This window comes from Citrus sinensis, chromosome 7 (assembly GCF_022201045.2).
Source record: "Citrus sinensis cultivar Valencia sweet orange chromosome 7, DVS_A1.0, whole genome shotgun sequence".
Taxonomy (NCBI): domain Eukaryota; kingdom Viridiplantae; phylum Streptophyta; class Magnoliopsida; order Sapindales; family Rutaceae; genus Citrus; species Citrus sinensis.
The window spans coordinates 15,840,769-15,863,124 of NC_068562.1; the positions used below are offsets into that span (position 1 = coordinate 15,840,769).

At 33.3% G+C, this 22,356-nt stretch overlaps 3 protein-coding genes across 5 annotated transcripts; all 3 read left to right on the forward strand.

Annotated features, from left to right (window-relative positions):
• The first annotated feature begins 410 nt into the window (after positions 1-410).
• LOC102623720 (uncharacterized) lies at positions 411-3,405 on the forward strand. The gene is made up of 4 exons (XM_052444162.1): positions 411-753; positions 910-2,037; positions 2,137-2,334; positions 2,939-3,405. Exons 2-3 carry the CDS (start codon positions 1,324-1,326, stop codon positions 2,170-2,172), a joined length of 750 nt encoding a protein of 249 aa, XP_052300122.1. The 5' UTR covers positions 411-753; positions 910-1,323; the 3' UTR covers positions 2,173-2,334; positions 2,939-3,405.
• A 6,007-nt stretch (positions 3,406-9,412) lies between these two features.
• Positions 9,413-17,466, forward strand: LOC102624296 (vacuolar cation/proton exchanger 3-like). 3 transcript variants are annotated; one of them, XM_006494753.4, is made up of 12 exons: positions 9,413-9,800; positions 12,644-12,910; positions 13,193-13,260; positions 13,365-13,393; positions 13,564-13,760; positions 13,840-14,052; positions 14,896-15,027; positions 16,048-16,164; positions 16,236-16,289; positions 16,499-16,615; positions 16,758-16,851; positions 16,979-17,466. In XM_006494753.4, exons 2-12 carry the CDS (start codon positions 12,644-12,646, stop codon positions 16,984-16,986), a joined length of 1,296 nt encoding a protein of 431 aa, XP_006494816.2. In that variant the 5' UTR covers positions 9,413-9,800; the 3' UTR covers positions 16,987-17,466. The 3 variants fall into 3 exon arrangements, with proteins under 3 accessions (XP_006494816.2, XP_006494815.2, XP_052287551.1); XM_006494752.3 differs by having other exon boundaries at positions 9,414-9,894; XM_052431591.1 differs by lacking the exon at positions 9,413-9,800 and adding an exon at positions 10,287-10,308.
• Positions 17,467-20,055: 2,589 nt separating this feature from the next.
• Positions 20,056-21,833, forward strand: LOC102624972 (mitogen-activated protein kinase kinase 5). Its single transcript, XM_006494755.4, has one exon. The coding sequence runs from the start codon at positions 20,326-20,328 to the stop codon at positions 21,466-21,468; it is 1,143 nt and encodes a 380-aa protein (XP_006494818.2). The 5' UTR covers positions 20,056-20,325; the 3' UTR covers positions 21,469-21,833.
• Positions 21,834-22,356: the final 523 nt, after the last annotated feature.

Here is a 22,356-nt window from a genome sequence, read left to right on the forward strand (position 1 = left end):
TGGCTCATTCAGAATAGAACTCGGGATAAAATTTTATCTAAATTTACTATTCATGATAGGATTTGCGACGTTTAAAGATTTTGATCATGACCTGAATATTTTGAAATTTAACTTTTTACAAATTTATAACAAGTCAATTTAATGAATAAAATAAATATGACATGTCTGTCAATGTGTATGACAAATCATTTTAATTAACAATATATATATGACATGTCCATTTTAATCATATAATATATCCTATATAAGTGTTTGATAAGAAAATTTGCAGTATATGACGTAAAACTCATGTCATCCGAGACAATTTGAGATTCCAATCAAGAAAGGATCATGAAATTATTTTATTATCCTAATTCACCATTCCAAACAAAATTTTAAGATCGACATTTCTCAACTCGACCCGTCCATTGCCAATCCTAACGTCAAAAGCTAAACCCTAAAACAAAAGGTGCCACTCTTTTCATTTTTATTTATTTGTTTGGTAACTTCGTTCGATTCTTCTAGTAGAGGGGTATACATGTCACTTTGTAAAATTGTGTTTCGAGGGTATTCAAATTAATTTTGTTAGTTTGGATGGGGCTCCCGGCTCCTGACGCAGTGACTCTCTGATGTCTGATCTAACCTCCGCCTCCTCAAATAAAAAGACTTTGTGTTGTTGTTATTCAATATTTGGATCCACTGCTACGCAGCTTTAGACATTTTTTCATGGATTTCTCAAACTTTGATAAGAGATTTCTGGTTCTTCCTTGATGGGTATACTTGCTAATCACAAATTCTTCAGATAAATTTTGTTTGTCAGGATGAAGTTTGTAGTGAGACTTTTTTTTCCCCCTTTTTGATTCTGTTTTTATGTATACCGATTGTGGTTAATTAGCTTAATTACTCAGCCCCTTATTAATGTCTTTCCAGATGAAGCTGTGATATATATAATATAATGGAGAATGGAATGTGTGATCGCAAGAAGGAAAGAAGAAGAATTGATGATGTGGACAGGATATCTGCATTACCAGAACCGATTTTGCAACTCATTATGTCATTCCTTCCCTTCAACCGACTTGTACAGATTAGTGTATTGTCTAAAGCTTGGCTACAGGCATGGCGTACATTCCCAGTTTTGGAAATCGATGAGATCAAATCAAGACCAAACAAGTGGGAAACAATTGGGAATTCCCGCACTTATTGGGAAAAACTTGTGCAATTGCGCCACAGAAATAAGGTGGCTATAGGAAGTTGACGTTCCGCAGCCATGACGCCTTAAATTTGGCAAACCAATGCATTCGCTACGCAATTGCAAACAACGTCAAAGAGCTGGAACTCGAACATATGCACCCGTTGGATAGGTGGTACAGTCTGCCTCAAATGGTTTTGTGTTCAAAATCGGTAAATGTGTTGAAGTTACAGGGCTACAAGCTGGAGTCGCTGCCGCTTGGGAATGACCTGAATTTGTCTTTAAGGAAATTGAGCCTGTCCAACGTGTACGCAGATGAACAAGTACTTAACAATCTTGTTGCTCAGTGCCCTTTGATCGAGGATCTGGAATTTGATTGTTGTCAGGGTTTTAAAAGTCTGGACATTAAAGCACCGAATGCCAGTTCAATAGCCATCGCTACTCTGTTAAAATGTGAGGTCAGTATAACCTCTTGCAAGAATCTGAAACGCTTAGTTTTATGGAATTGCTCCTTTACCGATGAGTGGCTGTGCAACCAAATTTCAAGGCTTCCCCTGCTTGAGCACTTATTTATACGTTGTTGTCAAAATATAGAAAGAATTAAGATTTCAAGTACCCCTCTTAAGACGTTGTGCATTTGTATGTGTGAAAGGTTGGTTGAAGTCGAGATTTACACTCCTAATTTAAGAATTTTTAAGTATGATGGCGATGTAGTATCCTTGTCCTCAGGTGCTCTGACTCTGTCAGTAACTGAACTTTGTTTCTCTTCTCATGATGTTGACTCTCAATGGTATGTAAATTATACTGAACTACTTGCAAGGTTCCATAAGTATTCCAAAGTTTTGAATTTGCGAAGCAGGGACTGTGAGGTACATTTGTTCTATCACCTTGGTTCTTGTTCTCACGTTATGGTATTCTTACATTCTTAAGTTCCAACTTTTGATTTATTAATTTTTTTTTTTTTGAAGAGTGTGGATGTTCCTGGAGAATTGAGGCTAATTTGACCTCACCCACTGTCTGGTGCCAAGCATTTGAACTTTACAGTGAGTTTATCACACCCCTTCAATTTTGCAATTGCAAAAGTTATGGATTTCTTGCTCTGGATTTCGCCACATGCAGAAACAGTATGCGTAGATTATGAAGACAAAAAGAAGTTTTATTTTCAGGTAGATTTGCTTGTTTGTTTTATTAATTTGAAACAATTTTAACGATTTCCTTGTTAAGCAAATTCGAACTTTATTCAATATATGGTAAATATTTAAACAATGAATAGTTCAAAGTGATACATAAAGAAAAGGGTTCTTTTGAGAAATCAATCTATGAGTATTGATCTGGTTTAAGATCTTAAATTTTATTAAACCGTATAGCTTTATAGCTTTCCTGCACTTTAACAAATTCAGAATGCTACATTGAAATATTTCTTCTAATCAATCTATTCTTTTTATTTTTATTTTATTTTTTCCTGAAAGGCAATCTATTGTGCTTTCCTAAAGAATTAGTTGATCAGTGATTGATTGTCTATGAAAGTAAAGTCAACACAAATTCTGCTGAGTCTATTGATTATCACATGCTTGACTATTGTTTGTTTGGCTAGGTGGAATTAACATTGTGATTAAAAAAAAAAATAGAAAACCAGTTATATTGGTTCAGCATTGAACATTTAAGATTCTAGATATAAAAATAAAATAGTGGCCATGACATCTGCTCTTATTATTGTTCCTGAGATTTACGATTTGATTTACTTTTGTCAATTTCTGGTGTTTGTTTCAGTTCACATATAACCAGCAGCCTGTTTATGAAGGAAAGATTGCGGAGTGCTGCAAATCCCTTCCGATCTCATGTTGGGAGCATTGCATAAAGGAAGTTGAGATTGATGTTAACAGTACATACTTCAAGATGAATATGAATACTCATGAAATTCATCGTATCAGCAAAGTTGAAAGGTTTGTTTTTTATGAGGGGGAAAATATTTCGGAGAAGATCGATAGCCTTGCAGAATCTGGAGTCTCACACTTTGAAGAGATATATTGATTTGAGTGTTGTTATTTTTATTGTTTTTGTTTACCCATCTCTGCCTTTGATATGATTATACAAGGAACAACTGGACAAACCTTTGTGTTGGTTTATGTTGCTGGCCATATTTATTGTCATGTGTTTTGAACTTTGTTTCTTTCTCTTTCTCACAATTAGATAATTGTGTTAAGAAATGTGTTTCTTTTCTTCCTCCGCGATAAGGATTTTCTATTATATATTCATTCTTCTTTAGTAGTATTCTTATTTAACGAATAAATAATTTCCTTTTTGGAATTCAATTTATCTAAGGAGGGATACAATTTCTCTCGTCGTCTTTAGTGGTCGTGATTTTTCTCTGGTATATGATTTTTCACGTAAACTATTGTGTTGTGTGATTGATTTTAGAGAAATTATCATTCTTATACCCTATATTTGCTCTGTTATCAAAAATACTACAACACTTTAAGAGTGTATCAATCGTCTATCCTTAGTTGACAAAATGTATCAGCCGACCATCAAACCATTAGTTACCGTTTGAAAGTTAACGGAGTTACAGTGAATTGACGATTTTACTCTTGAAAATTATCACTTGTATACCCTTAAACTCTCTTTTTATCACTTGTATACCCTTAAATTATCACTTGTATCATATGAAAAGACCAAATTACCATTCTGACGTCATCATACTTAAACGGCAACTAACGGTTTGGTGGTCAGCTGATACATTTTGTCAACTTAAGGTAGACGATTGATACACCCTCAAAGTGTTGTAGTATTTTTGATAATGAAGTAAACTAAGGGTATACAAATGATAATTTTCCTTGATTTTATTCTCTATCTATTTTTTATTTTTTATTTATTTGATATTTTTGTTTAAAAGATCTTGGGCGGAATTTGAAATTCACTAACAAATTGTCATTTGAAATTTTTTGTCTTGAGGATACTTTGACTGCGCTGGAATTGAAACAACTTAAATTGACTTCAAAGTTTGGCATTACTATTATTATTTTTAACCATTAAAGTATTTTTCATATATATATTAACAATGATATGCATATTAAATTGAGGGAAAATACAGTCCTCGTAACATCGATGGGATATCAACCGTTGATCTTTCATGAGAATCATGATTAAAAACAGCGACACATTGGTTAAATAAAAAACAAACTCCAGCGCTCTAGCGCATTCTCGTAAAACCACCACTCTCACTCACACGCCCCTCAAAACAGCCGTAACAAACTTTCAGTTATTAAGGGCATTCCGGTCAATTAACAACATCGTTTTCCCGCCATTTTGATCTTCCACACTATCCGTCGGGCCTTCTTTTACAAATACTGTCTCTGCTACTCTTCACACCCAGAGCTCCATTAACAGAATCCAAAACCACCGCCAAGAACAAAAGAAAATGCTCATGGCAATCTTCGAACTAGCGATGACGCGAAGAGTAAGCTTCCTCGTGTTCCTTCTATGCATCGTGATCTCTTTCAATAACCGAAACGCCGATTCCAAGAAAGTCTTAAACTTCATCACAATGAGTACCACCTACGTCGGATCATAAGAAACAGAATACGAGGTGGTACTCATTGTGATCCTTCTCCACTTCGGCCCGGTTCTTAGATATTTCTTCTTTGTTTTGTTGAATTTTGTAGTTCTTTTTAACATAATTTATTATCTCTTTGCTAATTGGATTCTGTTTCTATTAATTACTTAATCTCATCCACTGTTATGCATCTCCAAACAAGCTTGTTTATTCTGCTGTCTTTCTGTGCTAAGGTTATTTGATTTTGTCACAATTTGATCTGATTTTAACAATTGTTTTATTATTCGGGTTCTTTTTATTTCAATCTGAAACTCCCCTCCCAATGAATCTCTCAAGGGCTTCGATGTACAAAATCAAGGAGGAGCGCAAAGAAATATCCCCTGGTCTGGTTTCCTGTGCGAAGGTTCTTGCTTTGGCCGCCAGAGAAGGTGTTGTTCTGGTAAATTCCTCTCTCATGTAACTACGACCACTGAATTTTTTCAAATCAGGCTTTGTCTATTATCTTTATATAATACGTAAAGATAATCATTATTCCTTGAATTTAGGCTGGAGGTCAATTCTATCCACTGGATACTGGAAGAAGGGACAGTAGGCTTGCTTTTGCAGATATAACAAAATTCGAGTCTCTCTGAAATTCTTGCAACTTCTGCATCATGTAACTTCTGCATCATGTGGGTTGATTCAAGAGAATTTGTGACTCTGATAGGTATATATTTCATAATTTATTACTCTCTTTTATATAGGTCTTTCATGAAAAAATAAATTTCTAATTTGGGTTTGTATTGCATTTACTGCTGCATTTTTTTGGCAATTTCTGCATTAGAAATGATTGAATGATAGTTTATTTCTGACCTCTTTGGCTCATAATTTGATAAGATTTCTGCAAAACTGAGCCTAATACTATACTTCAGCCTAGTAGAGGTGTCTTATTTTCCTTCTCATTTGAGTCACAACCCAAGCTTGCCTTCCAGTAAGCATTTCGAGAACCACTCAGCCTAGAGCCCAGATAACAGAAGGGGCCTCTTGCATATAATGAACAAAAGTTTTGTTGCCAAGTAGAGAGGAGTTCCTCTCGTTGAAGGATCAAAATTTTGCCTCTTGATCTTACTTCCAGTATTATGACTTTTCTGCTTAAAATGTATCAGTTGATTCTTGATTGGCGATTTTATCTTTGTGAGGTTCACATCACTCTACCAATCAGTTTGTGCTTGTGATACCCTGATCCGAGTATTGGATTTCATAAATATTCATGTAAATTTGTTCAGGGATTTCTTAGATTTCCAACCTTGTTATGGATCAATTTTATGATAATAACTAGTTTTGCCATGTGATTGTGGTTATTGCCAGCCTCCTTGCTGTTGAAATGTCTACTGTGAGTAATATAATGTTTTTCTCCTTTATTTGTTGTTTCAGGTGGAAGTGGCATTGCAGTACTCCACTGCAAATTCTTTAACTGTCGCCAAAATCTACAGACATCAAAATGCGGAAACATTTCATCAACAATAAAAACACCCTCTGGCTCAGCTTCCTATGTTGAATTTCCATCGTCATCAGCTGACTTAGATGGTTCAGATTTTACTTCGTCAGCTCCCCCAATGTTTTTCACTCTAATTGCCAATATCTGTGGAGCTGTAAACTACTTTATTCCATCTATTGGAGTTATATGGTGTACAAGTGGTGTGTCTTCAAATGGAGGAACTGAGAGTGGTTTGAATCCTGGTTCTAATGGAATCACAGGAAAGAAAAGAGACAGATCTCCGAACTACAGGATTTGGGAGAGGTTTCAGCCTCCTCAAAAAGAATATAGGTTGGAGCATCCGAGGATGTTCTTGAACGATCAGGCAGATAAGGGAAGACTATTTGACATCAGCATAAACGCTGTTCTACGTTGATGTGCTTCTCTTTTTCCAGATGATCCACCCATTAACAGTTTCTTTTACTATCCTTTAGAGGTAAGTTGTATTCTACCCTTTTTTGATGTGATTTCAATGTTTTTGTTAGTTTCTTTTGCATGTAATCAAGTTGTTTACGGTGTGGATATGGGATACACCAACCTATGAACTGGTCAAGAAACAGGGATTTCAATTCAAACGTGAGAATGGTTTCTTTTGCTATTGTCATAATACTAAACGTGACATAAAAACCGTTTTATTTACTCATTTTCTTTGTTCTTTCAGTGTGGCGCCTGTGCTTGTCACATTTCAATTCAACTAGAAGAAAGAGGAGAAGAGGCGGTCACAACCGCAGCCGCTGATCAGTGGGTCAGAATTGTTAGCTTCCGCTCGTGGAACCTTCGGGACTTCAAATACCTCATGGCGGGAGGGATATGGCGAGTTAGGAAAAATGATCTCACAGAGCACACCTTTATACTCACAGAACAGCACAGGATGTTTGTGCCGGTCCACATGTTGGATGAAGTGAACTCTTTTTTCTATCGCTATCAACGCCGTGACTTTGCTACCCTTGAATTAATTTTCGAGGTGTACGCTCTCCGGGCAATTATAAGAGAGAGGGTCGAGCAAACTGGAGGTCTGGCGGCACCTGCGGCCTAAGTACTCTTTAGTCTCTAAGGACTGGATTGTTGTGTTTTCTACAGAAAATTGTGCATATGTAGGTCTTCTAATGCCTCTACTCATGCCGTTTTGTTCATTGACGAGTGATTGTGGACTGAAATATTGTAGGAGTGAACTGTGGGTTTTACATTAACTGTTTTCATTTTCAATTGCTAAAACAAATCAGCTCACGATTAATCAAAATTATATGATGAAAATCATAAGTAATCATCTTACGATTAACAAAATCTTCTCTTGTTAAAAAAAAAAACATAAATGCTCGAATCTCATGAAAATAGTTCCCAAGTTATTTGTATTTTTCAATGACATTAGATGAGATATTTACATTCAATAGTCAATTATAATTAGAAATGTTATTATTTTACCACTTAATATTTTCTGACATATCATTTTATCAACAAAGATTTCTAACAATAGTTTTTTCTTACTTAATATTTCAGTTTTTATCATTTTACCACCAAATTGTTAACTTCATCAATAAATTACTTATGTCATAGGATTATTTTAGGAATTTCAGTATATTCAATATTTTAAGAATTTCGCAAGTTATAATATTTATCATTTTATCAATTAATTATTTTAGATACATCAAATAATAAATTGATAAAGTATTATTTCTTTGTATATAATTAATTTTTTTTTATTTTTTTCAATTTAGAGGGTTAAATTATGCTTAGACAGCTTGGAGGTAAAATATAATTTTATTATAATTTTTGTTAACTTTAGCTGTTTGATGATGAAATAATAAAAATTAAAACACTACATGGAAAAAAAAAGTAATTGTCAAAATATTTTTGTAATAAAATGATATATCAAGAAATATGAGGTAGTAAAAATGATAATATGCCTTATGAGTTGTAATTAACCATCCAAATTAACGAACAAACTAGCGGTGTGGGTACTGGCTAACAACTTTTTCAAAATTCTGTGGCCACGCACAGCACTTGCACTAAGAGACATTATTTATTAGGAAAAAGACATTCAACCCCCCAACGTTTAAGAAAATAGATAAAAAATTTCTCAACATTTTAGAAAGGACTTATGATCCCATTTCCGTTAATAAATACCGTTTGTTTTAACAATAAATTTATTTTTAATTTTTAATTACTATTATACCCTTATAATAAATAAATTAATATATTAATTTGAGATATATCACAATTAACAACTGTCATCTAGCTAGTGTGGGTTGGAATCGTTCTTTTAAGTTTTGACCAAATCAATAAAGTATGGTTTTAAAAAAAAAAAACTCTGGATTCCTTAATCATATGTACAATAAATATTAACTAATTCACTAGCACTCATCTCAAACCAAAATAAACTAATAAAAAAATCATTAATTTTCAGCACCAAAACGAAGTACCAGGACAAACAAGAAACAACCCAGCCACCTACATACCCAAAACCCCAAAAATCCAAAACTTATACACCAAGAAGCCCAAAAAAAAGTTGTATAATTCTGGTTCAATGTTTGAACATAGATTCTTTTCATGATAATGAAATCATTTATATTTATTTTTATAATAAAAAATTACAAAAAGATAAAAAAGAAAATTAGCAACTGCAGTACGATGAACATGGATACTAACCAAAACTTCTTCCAAAGAACAGGTTGAACTTTATCTCTCACTATAAGTGTTGTCGTCAAGTCAATCTAGCGTAATGGTTTTGATTCCTCAAAGAAAAAGGGTTTAATCAAATTTCGTTTTATTAATAATAATCACATATGAAATGTTTGATCATTAGAAATGTATAATTTATAGCCAATAATTTGGGCAAAAATGTAATTGTATCTCAATTTTTAGTTTTAAAAAAATTATTAATTGTGACATGTCTCAAATCAATATATTAATTTATATTTATTATAAGGGTATAATAGTAATTAAAAATAAAAAATAAATTTACTGTTAAAACAAACGGTGTTTGTTAACAGAAATGAAGTTATAAGTCCTTTTTTAAACGTTGAGGAGTTTTTTATCCATTTTACTAAACGTTGGGGGTTGAATATCTTTTTCCCTATTTATTATATAAATTCCCATATTTAAGATCTCTCACCACGGATTTTCTCCAATAAAAAAATATAAACAAATCAACTCACGTTAATCAAAATCACAGGATGATATTAAACTTTAAACATTTGATCTAATGTATCATCTAATCTTTACAGAAAAGCAAATTACATATTATTTTATTTTATTAATTCCTGGAGGAAAAATGCACGAGTGCAAGAAGCACTTATTAGTTAAGAGATTTAGGGAGGGAAAAGAAAAAAGGAAATTGAGTTTGATGGAGAAGGCGCTGCTACTTGAAAGAATCTTCTTCTAAATCGCTCAGGAACATTCGCAGAAACTTCTTGTATGAAGCAAAACAAATTTAGTGGGACCCACGTCGCTCGTTCACTCCGCGTCATATGCTGAAACTGGAGTTGGCGGGCCCCCCAGAGATCAGCTGATAGTGATACTACATTTTACTACTAATCTTCAGATCATATATCATCCCGTCACCGGTAACTCATCCTTCTTCTCCCTCTGTTGTCGGTGGCTTGAATCCTCACTTGTTGCTTTTGTGGATTGAATTATATTCATCATTTGCCTATCTGGGTTTGTATTCTTTAGCTCATTCTTTGTGATATAGTTTTGCTTTGGTGCTTATAGCTGATTTTGCTGAAGGAAAACTGATATGAGATGTTATTTTAGCTCATTTTTTGGCAATATATTTTTGCTTTGATAATTCTTGAAAGTTCTTTTTTCCTTCCCCCCCCCCCCCCTTTTATGGCATTGCCCTTGTGTTCGATTCGTCAGTTGCCCATCTGGGTTAGTATTCTTCAGCTCATTTTTTGTAATATATATTTGCTTTGGTGGTTATAGCTGATTTTGTTTAAGGAAAAGTGATATGAGATGTTATTTTAGCTTTTTTTTTTCGGCAATATATTTTTGATTTGATAATTCTTGAATTTTTTTTTTCTAATTTTAGTGGCAGTGCCCACGTGTTCTATTCATCATTTGCCCATCTGGGTTTGTATTCTTCAGCTCATTTTTGTGATATATTTTTGCTTTGGTGGTTATAGCTGATTTTGCTGAAGGAAAACTGATATGAGATGTTATTTAAGTTCATTGTTTGGCCATATATTTTTGCTTATAGCTGATTTTGCTGAAGGAAAACTGATATGAGATGTTATTTTAGGTCATTGTTTGGCCATATATTTTTGCTTTTGTAATTCTTGAAAGTTCCGTGTCTTTTTTTTTTGATATTATCATTTTACCACTAAAGTTATTCTGGCATATTATATTAGTACCACGGTTTGGCGAACATAGTATTTTAGCATCAAACGTTTGCACTGTTATCAATTTACCACCATTCCGTTAAAAAAGTTAAAAATTTGCTGATGTTTTGCTGATATCATAAGGGCATCAAAGATATTTCCTATTGAAGCCAAAAAACTCTATTGCAAGTGTAAAATAAACAATAAAACAAAGTAAAAAAAAAATCAAGGGAAATAATTAGAGAATTAAGATATTGATAACCCTAAAATTGGCCCCTCTCTCTCATTAATTTTTTCCTTTAATTAAATTGTTATTGTTTTTAGTTGTGATTAATACTTGAATTTCATAGATTATAATATTAATTTTGAAGCAGAATTTATTATTATTATTTTTGTTATTTGTCATAATTTTGCATATTCTTCATTATTTTTATTAATTAGAAATTTCAATTGTTTTCTAAATCTTATTAATTGTTATTGTTATTATAAATTGTTATTATTTTTAGTTGTGATTAATACTTGAATTTCATAGGTTATAATATTAATTTTGAAACATAAATTTTTATTAATTGTTCTTTGCCGTTTATCGTAATTCTACATATTATTCATTATTTTTTATTAATTACAATTTTTAGTTGTTTTCTAAATCTTATTTTTGTTCATTATTTCTTTCTTTTCAAAAGGTAAAATTATCTTTTATTCTCTTGGTGGTAAAATCGACTTTTAACTCATTTTCTGTTAAACATTAACGTTTTTCTAATGGAATGGTGGTAAATTGATAACAGTGCAAACGTTTGGTGCTAAAATGCTATGTTCTCCAAACCGTGGAACTGACATGATATGTCAGAATAACTTTAGTGGTAAAATGATAATATCCCTTTTTTTTATGGCATTGCCCTTGTGTTCATTTTCTTTTTTAAATATGGGAAAGTTAAAACCAAAAAATAAAGCACTGCAGGTTCGAAATGGACCGGAATGGAAATGGGTTAAAATGAGATTCGGGATAAAAATTAGAATAAGTTGTTTACTTAAACTGTAGGAATTGAAATCGAATTGGAATGAGTTAGATTGCCATTAATATGTTTACTTTGTCTTGAAATTGGAATTGGAATGAATTAGATTGTAAGTTTGTAACAAATGAATAAAAAGTACTTAATGAACTTTATCATAATTATTATTTTGTATTTTAATTATTGTGATTATTTATTCAAAAATTATTATTATTAATAATTATTGTTAATAATATATTAATATATTAATTAATCGGAAATTTTTTTATCATTAATAATAATGATAAAAAATTCAAAATATATTAATAATTAGAATAATTATATTGATTAATTATAATAATATATTAATTAATATAATATACTAATTGATTAATTATAATAATATATTAATTAATTATAATATTTTTTAACTGAGGACAAAATGGGTATTTTTTATTTTGTGGGGAGGCAAAATGGTCAATCTTGGAAATGGGAGATTGATCCTAAGAATCAACCTCCCATTCCCCATTTTCAAATTCGGGTGGACCCCACAATTCCGATTCCAATTTCTACCTCCATTTTGCTTAGTAAACGCCGTCAATAATTCTGATTCCCCAATCCGGGAAGTAAACGCACCATAAATATTAGATTTGGATCGGTTGTTGGATTTTGCTTTATAAACTCTCTAGCAGTTTAACTTTCAGTTATTTCTTGATGGTAGAAATATTTTTTGACTAAAAAAGTTGGAGGGAATAAAGGAAACCGAGTGGCTACTTAATGTCTACTGCCTTTCATATATGCTTCGTAATGCTTATTTTTGTTGATATGATGAACTGGAATTGCTTTAATGTAATGATATGCATGGGGGCTGTTCTGATTTTATATATAGCGGAGTATACATTTGCTTGTGTTGATCATGCTCGTGCATGTTCAGCCAATTTCAGCATTTGTATAAACTGGTGCTGGCATTATAATCTTGTGAATGTAGGATGCTTGGTGAAATGCGAATAACTGTATGTCAGTATGTCAATATCTTCCATATTGATTTCTCTTGCCATTGGAGCTATACTTTGACTGGTGAAACATTTATGCATGCAGATGGGGCCTATAGAGCAGAAGATTGACCTTGACTCTGACGAGGAAATCCCTTTCAGCTCAACACCAGTTATGAGGAAAGTGCATGCTTTTGATTCTGAGACAACTCATGCCTATCCACATGCAGATATGGCCAACTCAAGGGTTTTTAAGCAAATACGAATGGGACCTCTAAGTAGTATCCACACTGTTATATTTAAATCAAAGATCAATGTGTTGTTACCTTTCGGTCCATTAGTGATATTGCTGCATTATGTTACTGAAAAGCATGTAAGCACAGCACAACTTTTGATTATATCTGTTAATGGATTTTCTTAAATTGAAAATTTCATGAGTGAGATGCAGAAATAAGTAGAAGAAATAATAAATAATAACATATTTTTATTTATCTTTTCTGAAGAGTTTTGTTGATTTTCTGATATTATTGATGGCTATTAGATGAGCTTTTAAAAATTCTATGGACATTTGAACATCAAATATCTTCAAATCCCATGCCTCACTAGTTAACTATGATTTCATTTTTGTAATTGTTTGATAGTTACTATATTTTAGGAATGGGTCTTTTTCTTCAGCTTATTGGGCATTACACCTTTGGCAGAGCGTTTGGGTTTTGCGACTGAGTAAGCATTGGCTTGTCTATCAAATCTGTCATCATTATATTTTATTTCTCTACTCTTTGGCTCTGAATAATCCTAATACTGATTTTCTTACAATTGTGGTGCAGACAGCTTGCCTTTTACACTGGGCCAACAGGTAATAATTATAATCTTTACTATTTTGGTTAAGTGGTGTATGAAGGCAGAAGGAATTGCATATGCTAGGTGCTCGAGCATATTCCATAGTAGGACGATTTTGAACCTCCTCATATTACCTAGTTGCTTTTATCTTGATTTTCTGGACAACATCTTTTTTGGCATCTGCAGTTGGGGGACTTCTGAATGCCACATTTGGCAATGCAACAGAAATGATAATATCGATATATGCGTTGAATAACGGGATGATAAGGGTCGTTCAGCAATCACTGTTGGGATCCATCTTGTCGAATATGCTGTTAGTGCTTGGATGCTCCTTCTTCATTGGGGGAATCATTCACCATAAGAAGGTTCAGGTCTTCAATAAGGTAAGAAGTGACCTCATCTTCACTTCTTTCAACCTGATGTAGTATAATTTTCATTGTAATGGAACTACCTTCTCAATAGGCATCTGCTGTGGTGAACTCTGGATTGCTTTTGATGGCTGTAATGGGGATAATGTTTCCAGCTGTGCTTCATTTCACACGCACTGAAGTCCATTTTGGCAAGTCAGAGCTTGCACTTTCAAGATTTAGCAGCTGCGTGATGCTAATTGCATATGCTAGCTACCTTTTCTTTCAACTAAAAAGTCAAGTTAATCTATATAATCCTTTTGACGAGGTTAGTTCTTTTCCTCCTTGAGCATTTCGTGGATCAAGCATGATTGTTGAATTGAGCATCCATTTGATAGCCTTTTGGCTTTTTCATTTCCCATTTGTCCCCTTGGATCATGATTGTAAGCTAGTTTTTAAGTTTAAATGCTTTTCTTCAAGATTCTGATTTCACCGAGAAGGCGTGATGTCATGTTGCTGAAAAGAGGAGTACAAACTATTTAATATGTTGTTTGATCTCCTCCTTGAAATAAAATCTCTTTATTGTACTATGCAGTGTTGTTTCTCATCAGAATTTATGGAGGGTATCATATACTGTCATGGCTGCTGTGCTGTTAAGAAACCAGCAATAGTTCATAATCTTTGTTAGCTCTAAGTACTACTGTTTAGCCCTTACTTGTGAGCTTAAGCTTTTGGCTCAAGTTTTAACGTCATGTGACATTAAAGCCAATTTGATGAAGAGATCTTGCATTCAAATCCATGACTATATCAATTGAATTATAGTAAGTTGCTGTTGTGTTTGTTTGTTTAGCTGTGTTTGATCCACACGTCTTTCTTCGTTAGGAGCATGTAAGAGCATGAATATCGATTCTTGGGCCCTTACGTAAAAGCTTAAACTTTTGAATCGAATGGTTAATCAGCTATTATGAATTTATCTCCCATTGCCTATGACAAGAATAGTGTCCTTGGATTTTATCATCGCATTTTGTTGTAATTCATCATTTATATTAACTGTCCTGTTATTGCTATTGATTTTTTACACTTGGATCTGTTTTTGATGTCTTGTCACTTTATTATAACATTTTAGGCCTAAGATATATCTTAAATTAGCAATCCTTTGCAATGGTTGCAGGAGAGAGGTGATGGTGGAGATTCTGATGAAGAAGAGGCTCCTGAACTTACACAATGGGAAGCAATTGCCTGGCTTGCTATTTTGACTATTTGGGTCTCTCTATTGTCTGGATATCTTGTAGATGCTATCCAGGTAATGTCTACTGTAATATCTGTTTGCAGTATGCGTTATGCAAATTTTTACCTCAATTAATGTTTCCTTTAGTACAGAAAATTCAGGTGAAAGTTCATCCATGTTACATTCTGAACCTTACTGTATTTGGGCATTAGGTTAGGACTGAGGGTTTTTATTTCATGTGTTATGTTATTCTTCTCCTGTGGCTTCACTCTTCCTATTTGATCCCCTCTTTTATCCTGAAATCTTCTCAATTTCATGGCTTCATAAATCACACTTCTCAAAAAAACTTCACTTCCTCGACAGCAAATTTGGTGTGGCATCTTAATTTGTTAGTCCAAAGAATTCCTTCCTTCAGCAAGAAATTTACAAAGAATGAGAACTATCTTTCTGGTGGATTCACTATAATTAGGAGGTTGCAATGGTTTCATGGCGAAAAACCTTTTGTAATTAATTCTGTTTGGGATTTCTGTGCGGATCTGAGTTGTTTTTGTTCCAAAAGTTCCTGCTGTGTTTTCATCCTGGCATTCCTTTACAACTGGTTCACTTAGGAGGTTTTTGCATTGCTGGTTGAAGTTTCTTTTGAACAATCAATCCAACCAACCATTTTCCCTAATTATTTACAGGGTTTCATATCTACAAGTGTAGGATTGAGATATAGGAATAGATATAATTTCTTGAGGTGGATACGGACTTTAGGAAAGAAAGTAAAAGTGCAATCTTTATTTGCACCCTGTTTGTGAGCTGAAGAGAGTAGTTCAATTGAATTCTAGAAGACTAATGCCGGACAAGCAGCATTTTCATTCAAATTCTGTACAAGCTAGCCATTTAAGTCAATTCCAGGGAAACGTTGATAGACTAGTTCTTTGTCCCTTCAGGGGTGCTCTTTAGATTTTATCTAATCATTTAAGTGAGACATATGCCTCCTTCTTTTTCTTCTTCTTAGTCCCTCTTTGCTTTTCTTCAGATGTTTTATGGGTACGTCTCTAAGAGGTCTTAAAAGTCACATGTATAATTGTGGTCTTGGTTTCCTTTCAGGGAGCATCCGACTCTTGGAACATGCCGGTCTCCTTTATCAGTGTCATTCTTCTTCCAATTGTGGGAAATGCTACTGAGCATGGAAGTGCAATCATGTTTGCCATGAAGGATAAGCTTGTGAGTGCATTTTACATGGCTTAATTTGCTAATTGTTTATGAATGATTGATTGGACTCAATTTTCCTCTAGGACATCACAATTGGAGTTGCAATTGGATCATCTACACAGATATCAATGTTTGTGGTAAGATCTTACGACAGTTATTGAGTTTCAGCGAGATCATAGCAGCATTATCAACCTTCAATAGCAATTTCCTGATAGAGAAATGACCTTAAGTTGTGATTAACTAAACTTTGTGGAACCTGTTTATAGACAAGTACTTAAAATCGCTGCAGGTGATTGCTTTTCCTTTAATTGTATAGTCTAATGATTTAAGTGCTTTATAATTGTAGATTCCCTTCTGTGTAGTCGTTGGATGGTTCATGGGACAGCCGATGGACTTGAATTTTCAACTCTTTGAGACTGCTTCGCTCTTTATCGCTGTGCTAGTGGTGGCATTTATGTTGCAGGTTTCTCGCTCTGTCTAGTTTTAATCCCCAACTCCAATCAATAATCTTCTTGTTACTTGCAATTTTATTATTGTTTAATTGCTACATCGCACAAATTTTTTAATTACGAATGACTTCTCTGTCACTGCCTTACTTGTTGCAGGAAGGGACGTCAAACTATTTCAAAGGATTAATGCTTATTCTAGGCTATCTCATCGTTGCAGCAAGCTTTTACGTCCATGTCGATCTTTCAAATGGTGAGTTGTTGAAAAAAAAAAAGAACATTACACACTGAATCAAAGATGCAATATAATTTGCCAATTAAAATAAAATACGAGATTCAACTTGTTAATTGGTTGTCTACTTGTGTGACATTTGATACAGATGATTGATCAGGATCCACTGCCAGCTATTATCTGTCGATACCCTTCCACAAAGCAAAATATCGGCAGATGCGAATATGCAGAAAGGTCATGGCCGGCAGTGTTGCGGAAACTACTCACAAATTCTGAAATTTGCGCGAAGGAGTAATGCGTATACAACATCAGCATCAAAATTCACGAAGCTGGAAATTCTTAAACTTGTACACCTTTTCTATTTTCCCCACGTTCTTACTAATTTCTGAATCATCCGAGGCAAGTTGAGAGTCTTAGATTTAGAATGAGAATGATGTGGGGGGCTTTTTGGTAAATTCACAATGTAGTATATATGTCTAATAATCTCTTCCTCTTGTGAGACCTGGGTTCCTCCAGCTCTGGGGTTGCTGTGCAATTTGAGTATAGATTCCTGCAGCACTATAAGTTGAAGCCTTGAATGACAAAAATATATTTAAAAATATAATAATAAAATTTCTTTTTCTTACAAAATTAAAATATCTACGATCATGTTGTATTCCAAGTTGTTTTTTCATATATACATATATATATGCAACTGAATAATTTGAAAAGTTGTTAAAAAATCGTTGACAATCTTAGCAATTCGGTCAATTTCTTTTGTATGTTACGTGTATAAAGACTATGAGTAACATGTATCACTTTTATTACTTATGACAATGTACGCTTATATGTCTATTATTTATAATTAAACGATATGATTAATATTTTTACATGACATTAGTTTTTATAATTTTTTTTTTTAAGTGTCGTTAGCTTTACTCTATTTATGTACATCTCACATGATTTTACCAAAAAAAAAAAAAGAAAAAGAATTTAGTAATTCTATACAAAATCTGTAAATCCATAATCTAGACATCTTCAGTGTAAATAAACAAAAGTTAATAAATTCTAATAGGATATTCTAATCACATCCCAAATTTTTTGGATGAGTGATGCGTCTTATAACAATAAAATTTTCATCATAATACAATTAACGAAAAAAATTGAAAAAAAAATTATGAGATGGTTACATTAAATATAACTTATGCCAATTGTACATGATAAATGATACGATTCGAATAAATTGATGTAACATAATTATAATATTTTATAGTTGATGCACTGATCGCATAACTATTTTTTTATATTAATTTTATTGACTTTTTTGATTTCTTATTGGATCACTTTAAAAATAATAAAATTTTCTAAATTTATATAAAATCCAATTCCCACCTTTGCTGGTTTGCAAAGTGTTTGTTGCATCCTCTTTAATATCCCAAATTATCGGATATTTACATATATCTATTTATTTATTTATTCTAGTAATTAATTTAAATGATGTTAATCATCAGGATTAAAATTTATAACAAAATTTGAACATATTATAATGTTTAGATAAATAAAAAATCTAATTACAAATGTCAGCATTTTACAAAACATGGGATTTTTTAGCTAATTAATGATAACTAATTTATGTTTTTGTTGAGAATTTTAAAGGAAAAAAAAAGATAATTGAATTTTCTTTTTCTTTTTCTTTTTTAAAAAACGAAAGTCATAATATATTATTAAATGGAAATTCATTTAGTAGGTAAATTTTAGTAATTTTTCTGCGTTTTGATTTCAGTGAAGTCAATTAAAATAATAATAATAAATAAATTGAATTTTAAAGCAAACCCCTTAAAAAATATTAAAAAAAGGTACAATGCCCCAAGCACTGTCTTAAATTTCCACCAGATATGCTCAAACGGGACACAATCCCAGCACGCACTCAGCAATAATTACAATCATACGCGCCCCTGCCCCTATCTTCATTGGCACGTGCGTCACAGCAAACGTAGAGCGCGTGAAAATATTTTCTCTTTAAAATCTTGATTCCCTCTCTCTTTTGCAACTTCAGAAATCTCAATCAATCTAACGTTACATTATTACCAAAACATTTTTAAAAAATAATAATAATTCCTTCCTTTAAAAAAAAAAAAAAATCAAATCATGCAAAAAAATTGGTACCTAGTTTTTAAGAAAATCACATGAAGCCAAATAACTTTTCATTGTTTTGATGTAATCCCTAAGTATTTAACGTTATTCTCTACGTTGTTTAGGAAATTGTAAGACTCAAATTATGGACTTTTGTTAACATCAAATGTAGGATTTTATGGATAAGTTCTTAAAAGAATTTTAGGCTCCGTTTAGTATAGTTTTTCAAGTAAAATTTATTTAATTAGAATTTTTGACAGTAGAACTTTTACAAATAAAATTTCATCTAAAAAACTTTAGTTGTTTGATTGTCAATAAGATTTTTTTATTAAAAATTTATTAAATTATTTTAATAGATAAGTTTTTAAAGTTATATTATGAAAAGAATAAAATGAGATTGTTAAATAAGTAGAGTATATTGTAAATGAGTGATGATACAGTCACAAATTTTAGACAAACTTATCTTGTACAAACTGATATGGTATTAATTCATTGATTGAATGACAATATAAAATAATAGAAATAAATTATGTGGGGCAAGAGATGTTTAATTCAACTAATAAATTAATGCCACATTAGTTTGTATAAAATAAATTTGTATAAGAGTTTGTGGCTATATCATTACTCATTGTAAATATTTTAATATTTTAAAAAACTTTTTAACATTAAAAAAATTATAATAAAAACTTATAAGATTAAATAAACACTTATGGCTATTAGATAATGTATACTAAACAAGCACTTAATCACTTTATTAATGGATTCGCCAATTAAAAATAAAGAATGTCTTAACAAAATTTAATTTAAGAGTGACAAAACGAATTTACAAATCAAATCTCTAATAATCATAAACAAAATAAAGTAAAATTTAACATATTCAAATATAATTAGTGCAATAAATAAATATTGATTTTAATTAGTTTAATCTATTCAATAGAATAAATAAACCAATCGAATCTCATTCAGATTCGTTTAAATATAATATATATATATATATATATATTGCCTTGCCGGTTGGCACCCTTAGTATGGATGCAAATACAAATAATGCACAATGTGACTTAATATATGTTATTGTACCAAAAATAAAGGGAACCAAAAGTTATTTCCCCAGGCAAAAACTCTATTTTCTCGGCCCCTTTCTTGGCCTTTTTCTTCTCTTTCGAGAACTTTCTCTCTCCATTTTTCCTTCGAAACAAACAAAAGCCTTGGTATGGATTCTTAACAACAAAATCAAACCACCGAAAATCTCATTACATCTTCCAATCCAATGATCATTTCTTGCGTGAAAAAAATTCAACCTTTCTTTCATTAAAAAAAAAAATTTAAAACAAATTCACCTTCAACTCCGTTTTACACCGAGACTAGCCGGCGTAATCATCGATGAGACCTGTTCTACCGCCGCCGCCGAGCGGCTTATCCTCCTCGTCCTCTTCCTCGTCCTCCTCTCCGTCGTCATCATTGGCCAATCGCAGAGGTCAACGCCGGAGACCGGACCTCACGCTGCCAATCCCGCAGCGGGACCCATCCTTGGCCGTCCCCCTTCCGTTACCGCCGACGTCAAACTCGTCCTCTTCCTCCGGTCAGTCGACGAGCCACCAGAACCACCACCCTCACCAGCAGCAGCAAAACCAAACTCAGAACAACCACCAGAACCGGCACCAGCTCATCAACCCGGCTGAGCTCCAGAAAGGAAACCGAATCGGCAGCGGCAGCGGCGGCACGGTCTGGAGAGTCGTCCACCCGCCGACGTCGCGCGTGTTCGCGCTCAAGGTAATATACGGTAACCACGAGGACTCCGTCAGATCTCAGATCTGCCGTGAAATCGAGATCCTCCGCGACGTTAATCACCCTAACGTCGTTAAGTGTCACGACATGTACGACCGTAACGGCGAGATAGAGGTCCTGTTAGAGTACATGGACGGTGGATCCCTAGAAGGGGCCCACATAAGACAGGAGCACATATTATCTGATTTAGCTAGACAAGTATTAAGTGGATTAGCGTATTTACACAAACGAAAAATCGTACACCGTGATATTAAGCCCTCAAATTTGTTAATAAATTCTAGCAAAAATGTGAAAATTGCGGATTTTGGGGTTAGTAGGATCTTAGCACAGACGATGGATCCCTGCAATTCAGCCGTAGGGACCATAGCTTATATGAGTCCTGAGAGGATTAACACCGATTTGAATCATGGGAAATACGATGGATATGCAGGGGATATATGGAGCTTAGGGGTGAGTATATTGGAGTTTTATCTAGGGAGGTTTCCGTTTGCGGTGGGGAGGCAAGGGGATTGGGCGAGTTTGATGTTTGCAATATGTTTCGCCCAGCCACCGGAGGCACCTGAAATGGCATCGAGGGAGTTTAGGGATTTTATTTCGCGTTGTTTGCAGAAAGACCCGCATAGCAGGTGGCCGGCTGCGCAGTTGTTGCAGCATCCGTTTATATTGAGAGCAGGGCAGAATCAGGTGAATCAGAATCTCCGGCAAATTTTGCCGCCTCCTCGCCCTCTTAGTTCTTAGTTTTTTATGCTTCTTTTTTTGGAGAAAAATTTGGGATTTTGGTATTTTTGCTGAATATTCTTGTTTGATATGATGGGATTAATTATGGATTTGATTCTTAGGGGAGGAAGGGTAAAAGTTAGTTAATCCGGGTTATGGATTTATAATGGGGGAATTATGATGGATGATGATCAACTTTCAATCAATGAAATGAATCAATCTTGTCCTTCGATGATGTTTACTCGAAAAGGAAATTTTCTGTTTATTATGACTATGTCTCTGGCCTTAAGTTTTTATATTTATTTTCCTGTTTTAGTAATCTTGTATATGCTTATGTTACCATGAGCTGAGTAAAGATTGAAGATTGGTTTCGGAGTGATGCATTATTGGCTTGTTGCAGTGCAGAAAACTTTCCATTTTCAGTTTGATTTTTGTTTTGTGATATTAATGCTTGGATCGTGGCAGCAGTAACTCAGAACTTAAGCTCTGTTTTGATTGTACTGAGATATTTAATTAATGCGCTAAGCTTAATCTCATTATAACATGATAAATGGGGTTTTTATTTCAACTATTGAACCATTTATGGTTTGTTACTAAAATGGGTAAGATACGCTGGATTGTTCTTTTTTAAGTTGTGTATATTTGGAAGGATGTACTCATAACATGCTATAAACTGACCATATAATGTTATTATGGATCCATAACATCGAACATCAACTTGCTTTGTCGGAAAAAAATGTGACACCGATTAATCTTGAGCAATTTTACCTTCGCTCTTCTTGGGACCCAATTCATGCGTATGAGATTTTAATGGTGACTGAAATCATTCAGCGTAGGACACACAATGAGCTGGGTTTATGTTGTTGGATATCAGGTCATTAATATTGCACTTAAATTTCTGAGTTTTCA